Source organism: Medicago truncatula, chromosome 6 (genome assembly GCF_003473485.1).
Source record: "Medicago truncatula cultivar Jemalong A17 chromosome 6, MtrunA17r5.0-ANR, whole genome shotgun sequence".
Lineage (NCBI taxonomy): Eukaryota > Viridiplantae > Streptophyta > Magnoliopsida > Fabales > Fabaceae > Medicago > Medicago truncatula.
In genome coordinates, this window is record NC_053047.1 from 41,107,995 (window position 1) to 41,124,499 (window position 16,505).

Below are 16,505 nucleotides of genomic sequence, written 5' to 3' on the forward strand. Positions count from 1 at the left end.
TAAAGACGTTGACATGAATAAGAATTTAGTATCATATGGTTGTGATTTTAATTTGTTCTAGGAAGAAAAGAATATGGTTTTTCCGGAACTTCTTTGCCGTCAATAAAATTCGACATTCGTCGATGTGATATTAACTAATTGATAGGGACAATTCATTGTAATATGTATAGTCGAGGTTTGAACTCGGACACTCCACTAATTTATCTATAAGAGATGAATTTCTAACGATAAAATGCTAAAATGTTTGAAGTTAAAGTTTAAACAACTCATTAATTAAAAAATGATAAACAACTATCTCTTTTTTTTTGGGGTACATTAAACAACTATATCTACCTTAATTTGAATAATGAAAGCAACAATTCTGCGGATATGATAGTCCTAAGGGTCATAGTACAGCTCATGTCTCTAGAGTACAAGGACTATTGACTACGATAGTCATACAAAATTTCAGTTACATGGCAGTCATAATATTTGAGTGATATAGCAATGTTTGACTGCCAAACTATTTCAGTTCAAAATTGTATCTACAAATGAATAACAGTGGTGTTTTCAGTGATTAGTCAGAAAATAATAGTACACTGGTTCTCTAATATGAGAAAAAAGTAAGCACGCTGATTTTATAGCAGCCAGCCATTTTGGCATATGCCTTATGATTTTTAGGCCGAATGAGTTAGCGTTAGACACGACTTATTTTGAGTTCTGTGGACGATTTTCGATTTTGAACAGCAGAAATAATTGGTGTTAACGTTGCATATACGTGCTGCATAATTGGTCGTTTTAAGCATTCGATCAGACAACTCATGTTTCAAGATTCAGCGAGTAAAATAAAATTCAAAATTTTATCTTAGAAAGACAAGAAAATAACCGATGAAAGTTAAACCTTTTTACTATCAACACAAGAAAATATAAAAACATACATATATGATATATGTATCTATACCAAATACATATATGATAATGTACAAAAGACAGTTTTACAGAGATCCAAAACCATATATAGTGTGAATTAAACACTAATCAATTACATAAAGACAACATCATAAGCACCACCAACACCTCTCCATCTTGAAAAACCATGATCCAAGTGGGGGCAAAGAAAAAACCACAACATCATAGTAAATCAAACCATGTGCTATCAGACCCATCATCACGTGACTTTTTACTTGACAAAGTAGTAAAATGTAAAAGATGCTTATACATATGTCAAAAAAAGAGAGAAATCCATAACTAATTAAATAGATGGAAAAAAATTAGTCCAATTAAATCTCACTAGTTGAATTGAATCTTAATATCAATTCAAATCAACCATGCAATTTTAACTGGACTGATAATATTCTATCTATTGCGGGAGTTGTTATAAGGTGACTGAATCGCAGCTAATTTTTGCTGCAAGTTGAGATTTTTATAAAACCTTTTAATAAATTCTTCAGCTGCAACATCAACATGACTATGATCATCACCTTCTTCATCCTTTAGGGGAAATGGTGAATCAGCGACTCTAATTTTTTTCCCAATGGGACTTTTTCCAAATCCAGGAAATGTCACTAAAGGAGAAGGAGAAGAAAAAGAAGAAGAATCAACATCATTAAGAATTTCTAGAACCTTTTGAATGGTGGAAACATCGTTGTGGTGGCGGCCGCGGTGATAGTTATTATTTTTGTTGTGGAATTTAATGGCGGCGGGGCTGTTGCTGCAGCTGAACTCGTAGTCGTGGGGAGAGACGAAGGAGGCAGTCGAGTGGTGGCGGAGAGCTAGAGTGTTGGCTATGGCTTTGATGGCGGCGAGTTTGCTACGTTTTAACAAGAGATTTAATTCTGCTACCATTTTGCTTTTGGCAATGTTTTTTGTAAACATGAAGAAAATTATACGTAGTGTGTTCCATACTTTCTTTGTAACTACCATTGTTTGGTTTGTTTCAATTTCCATTGTTGTAACGGTTTGATAAGTTTGTGAGTGTTTTTGTTTTGTTGAGAGAGAGAATGAGAATGTGTGAACGTGTGTAATTGGATTGTGATATGGTTTGTGTTTGTGATAGGAGAGTTGGAGTTAGGTGGTATATAAAGGGGTTCCAATTACAAATTATAATTATCCACTAAGAAATTAGATTATGATAAATTTATAATTAATCGTTTCTAAAAAGATAACAACACTACCTGTCAAAAAAAGAAACAAAAGATAACAACACTAACTTAAAAGTTCAACTTTTCCAATGTATGAGCATTGACTGCTATGGCTATACAAATTCAGTTATATTGTGGTTGCCAAATTATAACTGTTCAAAATTGTACAAAGGAATGGCACAGTGCTTTTTACCTTGTTAGAAAAATAGTACACTCTTTTTTCTTCATGAGCTAAAAAACAAAAGTTATTTACATAGATAACCTTATCTTTTTTACTCATTCAAGATTTCTTCATTTTTGCATTTCTAAAATATGGATGCATACATATATTATGAGAAAGAGAGATTAGTTATAAGAAATATATGAAGAAGAAATGTATGTTATATTAATATCGTGATGTTAATCCATTACTTTGTGTCTAGGATGAAAACTTGAGCAATTTGAACCGCACCTTTTATTCTCTTTAGGGTTTGCCTGGTTTTTGGTTGTATTACTGAGCTTTTGTTCTGGGTATCCATATGCAACTAAGTTTTTATTCCCCGGTCCTTCTTTGACACAACTTGTGCTTGAGCGACTAGGATTCTGGTGAATTTATTCTATTATAGTTTCTTCAAAAGAAAAAAATTGAACCACGGCTACGTGTTTCTTATAGTGGTCTAAATGGCTATATGTGGGCTTAATATTAGATATGTCTAAAGCTTATGGTATGATGATTCATTGAGTGGTCTTTTTTTAAGGCAGTTTTGAATAGCATCAATTTTCATCAACGCCTGATTTCCTTGATAATGAATTGTGTTTCTAATGTGTCCTTTTCTGTTTTGTTGAATAGTGGTCTTTGTCTACCATTTGTGTCCATTGTGTGCTGAAGTTTTTTGAGATTTTTTTTTCTTCTTCTAGAGCTATTGAAAGGAACACTCTCCATGAAATCCATATTGCAAGAGGAGTATTTGTATATTCTCATTTATGATTTACCTTCTCAGTGTACTATTTGATATTTAATGAAATGGCTTAAGCTTTCCTTTGCTAAAAAAAAGAAAGAAAAAAAAAGATCAGGCTAGACCACAACTGATGTATCCTTTTCAATATCTAAGGCGATCAAGACTAGGTTGTGAAATAAGATGGGAGGTAAGTTAGTAAATGAAAGCATTATATTACTATTTTAAATTTTTAAGATATGTAATTTAATTTTTTTTTATATCAACTTTGTGTTTAATGTTATTACAACATAAGTTTGACGTTTTGAAATTCTAGCGCACTTGTTTTAATATGTTCTGTATGATGTTACGGTGTTTGCAATGTTACGATTAATGTTTTAACATCACACGATAAACAGAAATAAAAACAAGAAAATAAATGATAGGAAAGTAAATAACACAATGAGTTTGTTGACCTAGTTCGGTGACAAACACACCTACTCTGGGGGCTACTAAGCCAGGAAGGAAATCCACTAGTGTAGTCCTTATTCAATAGCTCTCAGCAAACTCCTCGTTTACACTATATGACATAGGACCTACCCGTATAGACTTCAACCAAGGAACTCCTAGATCTGAGATCTCATCTCACTATCCTAATGATCAGTCAAAGCCCCTATGACCTATCAGACCTAAACCAAAACAAAGTAGAAGTTACATTCCAACACAAACAACTAGCACCTTGTTTCACAACTTCGGTGTAGTACAAAGGAGTATCAATACTCACACACAATCCTAACAAGTATCACAAACGATACAAGAAAGAACACACGATATATTCTAAACTTGCATCACAAGCGATACAAGAGCATAATACATGAAGACTCAAACCCTAAAAATCTAAACTTTTAGAATGATGGCTTGAATAAACAATTAGGTCTTGAAGTCTTCCTTATATACTGAAGCAGCTTGGGCTAAATAATTTGTTGGGCTTCAGCAAAATGCAGATCGGTTCAGCTTAATCTGCAAAACAATAATCAGAAACAAATCTGGAAAGTCCTAAAATGTCGGAACATTATAGGATCGTTCCAAACAATAATAAATATTTCCTAAAATATAAAATACACTTTAGAAATATTCCACAACTGATTCTTAGAAGTTATGCGCGTTACTTGATCAATAAGATAAGGAAATATTGTTTCCTTAAACAATAAAGGGTGCGCGTAAAAACAGGCGAGAACTCAGGCACACTGAACCGTGCCAGGATGTTGGAGCATCATATCCAACATCTTCCAAAGACGCCTAAACACATGTTGAAACATTGGTTCCAACTTACATCAAGGATATTTGTTTTAGCAACAATGCAGCCAATACAAATACCCAACACATTTATATATATATATATATATATATATATATATATATATTAACAATAAAAAATGAGATATATTACCACAAGGATTAACAGTCCTACTCTCTAGTTCAAGGTGTGCAAAGGAGAGCAGAACAAAAGTCTACAAAGAATCCTGAATAATTACAGACAAAAAAGAGTCAACCAATGCCCAAACAGACAAGACGTTGCTGCCACCACATATGGTAACCAAAAGGAAGACACGCATTTGTAGCGTCCAGCCAATGTAAAGTAGTAATTTGGACTTTTTCCAAAAGTTGCATAATAGATTTAGCTTTATTAGAGAACAATATGTGATTCCTTTCATTCCATAGCACACAAACGCTGCAAAAACGACCGACGGAGTTTAAAGCTTCCTGTGGAATAAGCAAACTGAGAAAAATGATCCAAAATATGTTGGGAATACACTGAATGAAAACCAATCCAAATTTTGACTTGTTGCTAAAGCACACTGAAAATAGGACAATGAATTAAGAGATGATATGCGTTTCATTATAACCACATCCGGACTCACATTGTTGAGCATCAACTGGGATGTTACCTCTCCGCACCAAATTGTCTTTTGTAGGCCACCTGTTGCGGAGAAGACGCCACACACAAATAATTTTAATGGTCGACCCGTATATATTTTTTCTTTTAAATTTCTAGCTTCGTCATTGGTGTTTTTATTAGAGATCAATTAATGTATTAAAGCTCTTCTAAACTTGATTTAAGGCTAACGATTCGGGCTGTTTTAGATATACGAGGGTGATGTTTGAAGGTGATTTGTTTATTCTTTGAAGGAAATTTTGGATACATGCTAGATATTATATAAAGGCAAATGTTAACATATGCCCTAAAGGCACATGCTAAGAAATTTGAAATAGAAAATTACATTTTAGTAAATCCAAACAATCAATTCTTTGTTATTAAATTATTATTTCGAGCTCCCTATGGGACATTCATGTACCTGAATTCAGCGCATTTGGTTGAAGAAATACGAACAAAAACTTGTGTGTATTTTGTTAGCAACTTTATATTAAAAGAATACATGAAGAAAAGTGGCAATTTAACAAAAGAAAAAGGAAAAAAGCAAAACACAAGCTAGTGGATAAAATTACTCTAATAAAAAGTTGGTGAGGAATTGAGATATGGTTGTGCTCTATAATTGACGGAAATCACTATAAGTGAGTCTTTTCTTCCTCTCAATGTTTTCTTTGATTTATAATAAACTAGTAGTTGATACTTATTGCACGTAACCAACGTGTAACGTACATATACAATTACTTAACAAACTCATCACTTTGAACTATTGTTGATATTTTTAACTTTTTAATTCTTGCAGTTAATTTTGATATATACTTACCATTTTTCAACACATGGCATACAAATTATATGGACGTCAATCATTATTGACATAAGACACCTAGTCACATCAATATCATTTTTTTAACATCAATCACATTCCAATTGACGTTGATATCTAAACTTGTCTCAACGTAACAACCTATAAATATAGGTGGCATTTCACATGGGAAAGGTTAATCATTTCCCACCATGGGAAAGTTGGATTCAATGATTAAATTAAGTGAAGAACATATTCTTAAGATGCTCTCTCAACACTAGATTTTTCTTCACACTATCTTCCAACAATTTAAAAATTTCAAAAATTAATTTTCAAAAATTAAAAAAATCGAAAAAAATTCAGATAATTTTTTTTTTTAAATTCTGTAATTCATTTATTGAATGTTAGAATTTTTTTTTTTGAAAAATTGAAAAAAAAATTCCAGAATTTTATTTTCTTAGAAAAATAAAAAAAAAATTAATTTCAAAATATTTTTTTAGGATTTTTATTTTATTTTTCAGAATATCTTATTTTATTATGAAATTAAAAAATACATTCTTTTTAAAAAAATAAAAACTTATCTTAGTTTCCAAAATTTTATTTTTATTGAAATAAAAAAAAAATAATCTAACATTCAATAAATGAATTACAGAATTTTAAAAAAAAATTATCTGAATTTTTTTTATATTTTTTCGATTTTTTAATTTCTGAAAATTAATTTTCAAAATTTTTAAATTGTTGGAAGATAGTGTGAAGAAAAATCTAGTGTTGAGAAACATGTTAAAAATATATTCTTCACTTAATCTAATCATTGAATCCAACTTTTCTATGGTGGGAAATGATTAACATTTCCAATGTGAACACACACCATAAATATAATAAATCTATTTTGTTCTAGTTTTCTTTATTTGTTTTTAATAACTCTCCGACTTCTGTTTTATGTAATTATTTTTTTAATGATCCCACATTTTTCTTAGACAAATATAATCCCTCTTCTTTTTTACCAACACATACAATATCACATTGCTTATTGATAGAAACGAGATAAAGTCTTAATTAATAAAAAAGAACTAACTAATTTAATATATTTTACTAGATTAGTTGATAAGTCAGGTATTCCCGGCCACAAGCAAAAACGGTAGTTTCTTGGTCATGACCAGCTAAAGCTAAAGTTCTATTAAAGAGCGTTTCCACGTGGTAGAACCTCATCAGGGAGTATAAAGCTTTCATGAGGTTGATCTTGAGCCGCCTTCCACGCACGAATACCTTCATTTAGGAAAGTATTTTTGGTGTAGAAAGTCTCAAATTCAGGATCTTACACTGCAAGGGTTTCTTAAGAAATGAAGTCGTAGACACATAAGTTCAGGGCTAGACTGGCTACTCCAAGAGAATTCATCCATAAACCAATTACTTAGTTACTGGTAAAAATAACATAGAGAAATGTAACTGACATTTACTGGAAAAAGGAACCCCAGATTTTTGTGACCAAAAGTGGTTAGCGGTGATCATTGAACAAGTTTTTTCCACTTGAGTTGGGTTAAAAGCACAGAATGTATTTGCGCCACCATCATCTTCAAATAATGTATTTTCTACTAACACTGTGAATAGTCAAGATTGTTACATTATCTGGACATAATTAAAAGATGTTTTTATATAACTCTGTAAAAGGGTAATGACTACTCAATGATATAAACACACATTAAATTAAACAAGTACTTGTATATTTTGGAGAATAAATGTGAAGACATAAGACTTCTCATAAGGGACAGTTATTTAGTGTGACAATATTTAGAGGTAGTAGTTGATTGGTTTGTCGATTTCTTATATAAAAAAGAAATATAGAAAGCAGTGGAAGTAGCAGTAGTGGAACTATTTTCTAAACAACGAAAAAGACAAGTTGATTTGGTTTATCGAATAGGAAAACTTGGAATTGTTGCTTCAATTAGTAAAGAATGGGATAAAAGGGACTTTATAAACTTTAATGTTCTAGTTTATATTTATTTATTATATAGTTGTATATGTGGTGTGTCTATGAACACATGGAAAGCCCTCTCTACTTTATGCAAGAGATAAAAAGCTTCGTAACGGTATCTTAATGGATTCAATATTTGTATAGAATTATAATATTTTACTAATTCAATAGTAAAATTTTGAAGCTATACTAGGTTACGTATTATATCTAATTCTTGGAGATTATTGTAATATGAAGGCGCATGGTTTCTACTTTTTGGACCAAAGAGAAAAGACATGTGGGATCAAAGTGGAATCTCTTATCCGTTTTCGAGAAGAAGTTTACTAGATTAATTCATGTCAATTGAAATTTGGTATAGGACAAGAATAAAATGACTATTACTATTTTTACCCTATAAGTTTTTCACAAGTTCTACTTTTTATCTAACATTTGTATGGATTATATAATCGAAAACTTTTTATAGTGATTTTTTGGATTTTACAATCTGGAACCTTGTATTTGTTAGTTTGTTTGGTTAAGATCACATAGTAATCAAGTTAGTTTTGTTTGTTATGAAATTAGTTACATTTTTGCTAGATTTTAGCATTATGTTGTTAGGGTTTGAGAGATGACTTGTTTCTCAAGCAACTCAACAACACCTTGTATAAAAGCAATTGTATTGTATGATTCACATCTAAATGAAATCACATACTTCATAATTCTAATCTCCTCATTCTCTATTTCTTCTTATTCGCTCAATTCCAATAAAATCAAAACCCTAGCTTGAAGAACAAGCTTTGAAGCTGCGCTAACAGTATTGCCTAGATTTTTAGAACAACATTGACATATAATGTTAAAAAGACATAATTGAAAATGATCAAAAATAAAATTAGTTTAAAGAGACAAAAATGAATCAAATTTTCATTTTATTGATGGATCATATATTTCGTATTACATTACATTAACGTTGAAGCTTATTTCACAAAATTATTACACATCTTTTACAAATTATTTTTTATTAAACACCTAATGCTAAATTTGTGAGGGAAGGAGACTCGGGTAAGGTTTCTTTTCTCTCTAGGAAGAATGAGACGTTGATGGTCAACCTTACGCCCAAACAGATTAACCTTACCTCCGCACAGATGGTGCAAATTTACAAAGTGACACATTGCCCTTTAACCATTCAAACAGCCCTTAAAATATTAGAGTAGTCTTTTTTTTTTTTTTTTTTATCAAAGGCCAATGGTGGAGAAGCACATATTGCATGATTTTTCGGTAGTCCATATTGCATCGACGGTTTCTGTGGTTCACAATGCACAAAAACTTGTATAAATAGATGTGTTTGGCTCATTTAATGTAAAAAAAAAAAACACAAAGTTATGAAAAATTATCTAGTAGATCTAAACACCGAGAGGTTGTCATGAACTTAATCTTACTGCCCTACCAATAGACCTATGTCAGTTCACATGACAGCATGATCAAGCTCAAAAAAATATCTTGAAACACCTTATATGGCACCTTATATGAGTGATGAACTTATATCATCGCTCATCTTATTATGTTATTTTACATCATCACTCATCTTATTACGTTGTTTACGCTGTTGAATTGTGTCATTTAATTTTTTTTTGCTATGAACATATATGTAAAACTCTTAAAACCTCAAGTTTTAAAACAGTTTGGGATAAATATTTATATTATATAATCCGAACTATCTTTGAAGATTTCAAATTATATAATCTGAAGCATCTCGGATTGTGGATGGTGGCGTTACAACCTATGGTTTGGACGGTTTGTTATGCGTTTAATTTTATTTTTAGTCGGTTTACATTTTGTAAACGTTTCCTTTGATTGTACCTCGACTCTGCATATTACAGTGAATTATCCGTACCAATTGTAATATGCAGAACCGCGGTTTGAATCTCAGACGCCTCACTTATTCATCTTTATAGAGGTTAATTTCTAACGATAAAATGTTTGAAATTAATGGGAATGACATAATCCCTCAACATATGCTTAAAGTTTAAACAACTCAATAATTAAAAAATAATTAAAAATTTCTTTTTTTTTTTTTTTTTTTGTACCTTAAACAACTATATCTACCTTAAATGGAATAATGAAAGAAACAATTCTTCTGGGACAAATTATTATTGCAAATGTTACACCGAAAACGGTTATATGTTTCATTATGCGATATGATATGCCTAAGGGTCATAATACAGCTCATATACATATACAAGGACTCCTAGAGTACAACCAATGTATAATTATGTATGACTATTGACTATACCATAGTCATACAAAAATTCAGCTATATGGCAGTCATAATATTTGAGTGATATAGCAATGTTTGACTGCCAAATTATTTCAGTTCAAAATTGTATCTACAAAAGAATATCAGAGTGATTCTTTCACTGATTAGTCAGAAAATAATACTCGTACACTGATTTTTACCCTAAAAAATAATAGTACATTGATTTTATAGTATGAGCAAAAAGTAAGCCATGTAGCTTTAGATCAGGTTCCCCGCCGTAGAAAAATCCTACACTTACATGCAGTTTTAGATCTCAGCCATCGATTTCATATGTCGGTTTTTATTACATCTTCATAAAACAAGTACTAAACAATCTCTACCATTGATTTAATATCCGACAGCTAATATTCATTATAGCGACAAGATGTAACTGTGTGTGACCCGCATTTGATTTTTAGGCCAAATGAGTTAGCGTTAGACATGACTTATTTTGAGTTTGGGAGACAATTGTTGATTTTGAACGACATAAATAATTGGTGTTATGTATTCTTCAACGATACATATTCGTGCTACATAATTGGTCATTTTAGACATTCGATCAAACAACTCATGTTTGAAGATTCAGCGAGTAAAATAAACTTCAAAATTTAATCTTAGAACGGGTGTCATCTAATCGTTATGAGGTAAATGTAGATTTCTAACCGGTGATACATATATTAATAATAAGGGTAAATTACACTGACCTCCCCTGAAATTTCTTTAAATGACACAGACACCTCCTCTAGTTTCTTAATTAGTACTAACCTCCCTTGATATTAAACATTGTTTAACTTCTGTCAAATTATATTAAGGAAAAAAACAAAAAACAAAAAAGCACTCATGTTAATGTTGTCTTTTCATCTCCTCAAAGCCCAAAATTTTCATTCCTCCATGGAAGCAACACAAATGAAGCTCATGTATGTCTCTTTGATTCTTGTCCATTCCATTCTCGTACATCATGCTTTTGTGGATATATATTTCTCTGTTCGTTTTGCTGGCATCAAAATCCAGGATCAAAAAAATGTCAGTTTCATGGCACAATTTATTTGAATATTAAGTTCGTCCCAAACCCATTTGCCTTTGGAATAATCACAAGATTCAATTGGTTGAAATTTTTGTGAATTGTTTGGAGGAATATGTGACAAGAAATCAAAGCCAAAAAAACCTTTCCATTGAAGGTTACAAAAAATGGCTAATAGAACGAGGAAAAAAAGCTTAGAATTAAAACGGTTTGCAGATTTTTTTTTTTAGGTAAGAATTGTTTGCAGATATTCTACGGTTTAGTAGATGAAGATTATCATAACTAGAAATAGAAAAAGTAGTGACTTTAATTTTAACGGATAATTAACGGTGTTAAGTTGTAAAGGGAGGTATCTTTCTAATTATGAGACTTTGGAGGAGGTTAATGTCTATTATAAAATTAGAGGGAGTGTTTGTTTCATTTAAGAAAACTACGAGGGAGGTTAGTGTAATTTATCCTAATAATAATAACCAATGGAAATTAAACTTTTATACTATTAACACCGGAAAATAGAAAAACATACATATATGATATATACAAAAGACAGTTTTACATAGCTCCAAAACCATAGTGTGAATTAAACACTATTCATTACAAAAAGAGCAACATCATAAGCACCACCAACACCTCTCCATATTGAAAAACCATGATCCAATAGGGAGCAAAGAAAAAACCACAACATCATAGTAAATCAAATCACGTGCTATCAAAACCATCATCACGTGAATTTTTACTTGACAAAGTAGTAAAATGTAAAAGGTGTTTTTACATATGTCAAAAAAAGAGAGAAATCCTTGACTAATTAAATAGATGGAAAAAAAATTAGTCCAGTTAAATCTCACTGGTTGAATTGAATCTTAATATCAATTCAAATCAACTGTCCAATTTTAACTGGGACTAATAATATTCTATCTATTGCGGGAGTTGTTGTAAGGTGACTGAATCGCGGCTAATTTTTGCTGCAAGTTGAGATTTTTATAAAACCTTTTAATAAATTCTTCAGCTGCAACATCAACATGACTATGATCATCACCTTCTTCATCCTTTAGGGGAAAAGGTGAATCAGTGACTCTAATTTTTTTCCCAATGGGACTCTTTCCAAATCCAGGAAATGCCACTAAAGGAGAAGGAGAAGAAAAAGTAGCATCAACATCATTGAGGATTTCTAGAACCTTTTGCATGGTGGAAACATCGTTGTGGTGGCAGCTATGGCGGTGGTTTTTATTTTTGTTGTGGAATTTAATGACGGCAGGGTTGTTGCTGCAGCTGAACTCGTAGTCGTGGGGTGAGACGAAGGAGGAAGACGAGTGGTGGCGGAGAGTGAGAGTGTTGGCTATAGCTTTGATGGCGGCGAGTTTGCTACGTTTTAGCAAGAGATTAAATTGTGCTACCATTTTGCTTTTGGCTATGTTTTTTGTAAACATGAACAAAATTATACGTAGTGTGTTCCATACTTTCTTTGTAACTACCATTGCTTGGTTTGTTTCAATTTCCATTGTTGTAACGGTTTGATGAGTTTGTGAGTGTTTTTTTTTTGTTTTGTAGAGACTTGAGAGAAAGAATGAGAATAGGTGAACGTATGTGATTGGATTGTGATATGGTTTGTGTTTGTGATAGGAGAGTTGGAGTTAGGTGGTATATAAAGGGGTTCCAATTACAAATTATAATTATCCACTAAGAAATTAGATTATGATAAAATTATAATTAATCGTTTCTAAAAAGATAACAACACTACCAGTACAAAAAACAATTCAAAAGATAACAACACTAACTTAAAAGTTCAACTTTTCCAATGTATGAGCATTGACTGCCATAACCATACTTACAAATTCAGTTATATCACTGTTTTTTACCTTGTCAGTAAAATAGTACACTTACTTTTTCTTCATGAGCAAAAAAACAAAAGTTATTTACATAAGAAATGTATGGTGCTAATGAATTGTGTTTCTAATGTGTCCTTTTCAGTTTTGTGAAGTTTTTGTATATTCTCAATTGTTTTTTGCACATCTTTTTTAGAGCTAACCAGTCACACATGCTATCAGTAGCCAAGGTATTCCCCAACTATAACAATATTCTTCTAGTCAACTTGTGAACTTCGACAAAGCAAAGATCTCTTTTAGAAGAAATATTTATAATGAGCAAAAATTGACTTCCAATGATGGATCTATTTTAATATTGTGGAGATATAATCAAAATACTTGGGACTCATTCTCATGACATTTAATTTGCTCGTAACAAGTCTTGTTTTGATAGAAAATAATTTCTCGTCGAGAATTTTTTTTGCTGCGCTTGGGCTGCTACTTGATGACTATGATTTAATGTTGAACATATAGATAATAAAACAATTTTAAGTTTTTCAACTCCCTTATTTCTTGAAACCCTCGTCGTTCACCATGTTAGAAAGTTATTGATGATGATGATGATGATGATCGCCCGATCAACGATATATGGGGCATTGTGTTTAGTAACGACGATATGTATACGCCCAGGTGGGTTAGGATCCACCCCAAAAAAAAATCTATCCGGGTAATCATCAAAATACTTTTGACTTTAAAAAAAATCAGGCTAGACCATCTTTCCCAACTTTGTATTTAATGTTATTACAACATAAATTTTACGTTTATATATCAAAATAATTTTAGTGGCCCACCCGTATATTATTTTCTTTTAAATTTCTGGCTTCGTCACTGGTGTTGTGATTAGAGATCAATTAATATATTGAAGCTCTTCTAAATTTTACTATACACAAAATCTGATTTAAGGCTAACGATTAAGTTTGCTTTAGACATATACAGATGATATTTGAAGGTGATTTGTTTACTCTTTGAAGGGGATTTTGGGTACATGCTAGATACTATAAATTACTACATTGTAGTAAATCCAAACAATCAATTCTTTTTTATTAAGTTATTATTATTTCGAGCTCCCTATGAGTAGACATTCATTGTACTGAATTTAGCGCATTTTGTTGATGAAATACAAACAAAAACTTGTGTGCATTTTGTTAGCAGCTTTATATTAAAAGAATACGTAAAGAAAAGTGGCAATTTAACAGAAGAAAAAGGAAAAAGCAAACACACAAGCTAGTGGATAAAATTACTCTAATAAAAAGTTGGTGAAGAATTGAGATATGGTTGTACTCTATAATTGACGGCAATCACTATAAGTGGCCTTTTCTTCCTCTCAATGTTTTGATTGATTCATTTTAAACTTGTTGATACTTGTTGCACGTAACCAACGTGTAACGTACATATACAATTACTTAACAAACTCATCACTTTGAACTATAAGTTTTGCTTTTAGCCATTGTTGATATTTTTAACCTTTTTAATTCTTGGAGTTATTTTGATATAAACTTACCATCTTTCAACACATGGCATACAAATTATATGGACTTCAATCATTATTGACACAAGACACGTAGTGGCATCAATATCATTTTTTGCACACCAATCACTTTTGTGTTGACATTGATATCCAAACTTGTCTCACTCTTAACAATTTATATAAATATATCGATTTTGTTTTAATTTTCTTTATTGTTTTTAATAACTCCAATTTTTATTTTTTTTTAATAATCCAACTTATGTTTTATGCTTTATTTGCGAGTTTGGAGGGGAAAGAAGGAAAAAAAAAAAGGAAGGAGTTAGTGGAAGAAATAGAGGACATTGGAAGGAGCTCTTTGTGGGCTTATTTTTCTTCAAAATATAAAACTCTCCTCATTTTAGGGAACTAAACAAGTTGAATTGGACTAGGGTTTTTGGGGGTTTGAGAGAGTTTATATGAATTCTTTAAATTTAATTGTGTTGTTATAATATTCTTAAAATTAAAAATATATTAATCATAAGCATTAATTTATCACTCTCTAAAATACTCTTTCAAAAAATGTGACAGATTTCTCATCAATTTTTCTCTATATTTCTTTCCCCTAAAGTCTTTCCTTCCTCTCCCCTCCAAACACCCAAACAAAGCCTTAAGGAATTATTTTTTTAATGACCCCACATTTTTCTTAGACAAATATAATCCCTATTCTCTTTTTACCAATACATACAACATATAACATTGCTTATTGAAAAAAAATTATTGAAGGAAACGAGATAAAGTCTTAATTAATGAAAAAGTACTAACTAATTTTAATTTATAGTTTACTAGATATGTTGATAAACTGGGCATTCTCGGCCAAACAATAGTTTCTTGGTCACGAACAGCTAAAGCAACAGTTTCATTGAAGAGCGTTTACACGTGGTAGAATCTCCTGATCAGGGAGTATAAAACTTTTATTAGGTTGATCTTGAGTCGCCATCCATGCACGCATACCTTCATTTAGAAGAATATTTTTCGTGTAGAAAGTCTCAAATTTAGAATCCTCCGTTGCGCAAATTTCTTAAGAAACGAAGTCATAGACGTGTAGGTTCAGGGCCATATCGACTACTCCATGAGCACTCATCCATAAACCAGTTACTTACTGGTACAAATAACATAGAGAAATGCAACTAACGTTTATTGGAAAAAGCAACCATAAAGATTTCTGGCCAAAACGGTTAACGATGACTATTGAATAGTTTTTCTACTTGAGTTAGGTTAAGAGCATGGAATGTATTTATGTCATCACCATCTTCAAATAATGTATTTTCTATGGTAGCACCGTCGATAACGAATGATAACGGGTAAAAGTAGTTAACCTATGATTTTTTTTTTTTTTACACAAAAGTTAGCCTATGATTGTTAAAACATGTTTTTATATAATCCTGTGCAAAAGGAAAATGACTACTCAATGATATAGACCACATTGGATTAAACAAGTATAGTTGTATATTTTGGGGAATAAATATGAAGACATAGGGGACCGTTATTTAGTGTGACATAGTGGATTGGTTTGTCGATTTCTTATATAAAAAAGAAATATAGAAAGCAGTGGAAGTGGCAGTAGTGGACTTTATAAACTTTAATGTTCATTATATATAATTGTATATGTGGCTTATACACGTATCCGTGCTTGTCAATGAACACATGGAAAGCCCTCTCTACTTTATGCAAGAGAGAAAAGCTTTGAACGATATCTAAATGGATTTTAGATTTGTATAGAATTAATATTTTTTTACTTAATAGTAATATTTTGAAGCTATACTAAGTTACGTATTATATCAGATTCTTGGAGCTTATTTTAATAGGAAGGAGCATGGTTTCTCCTTTTTGGACCAAAGAGAAAAGACGTGTGGGATATAGCTAGGCCAGATACAAAGTGGAATCTCTTATCCTTTCCTGAGAAGAAGTTTCCTAGATTAATTCATGTTAATTTCAATTTGGTATACACGAAATTTAGGACAAAAATAAAATGACTAAATTATTTTTTCTACCTTGTGAGCATTTGTGAGTTTCTTACGTGTCCTTTTTTTTTTTTAAATATCATTTATTCTGATTATACAATCTAAAATTTTGTATTGTCCAAATTTTTAGAACAACATTGACATGTA

The 16,505-nt window shown here is 31.3% G+C and overlaps 2 protein-coding genes across 2 annotated transcripts; both read right to left on the reverse strand.

The window, feature by feature from the left end:
* Positions 1 to 972: 972 nt before the first annotated feature.
* Positions 973 to 2,013, reverse strand: LOC25496950 (uncharacterized). Its single transcript, XM_013597699.3, has one exon. The coding sequence runs from the start codon at positions 1,924 to 1,926 to the stop codon at positions 1,336 to 1,338; it is 591 nt and encodes a 196-aa protein (XP_013453153.1). The 5' UTR covers positions 1,927 to 2,013; the 3' UTR covers positions 973 to 1,335.
* Positions 2,014 to 11,527: 9,514 nt separating this feature from the next.
* On the reverse strand, positions 11,528 to 12,637 carry LOC25496952 (uncharacterized). Its single transcript, XM_013597701.3, has one exon. The coding sequence runs from the start codon at positions 12,525 to 12,527 to the stop codon at positions 11,940 to 11,942; it is 588 nt and encodes a 195-aa protein (XP_013453155.1). The 5' UTR covers positions 12,528 to 12,637; the 3' UTR covers positions 11,528 to 11,939.
* Between the last annotated feature and the right edge of the window lie 3,868 nt (positions 12,638 to 16,505).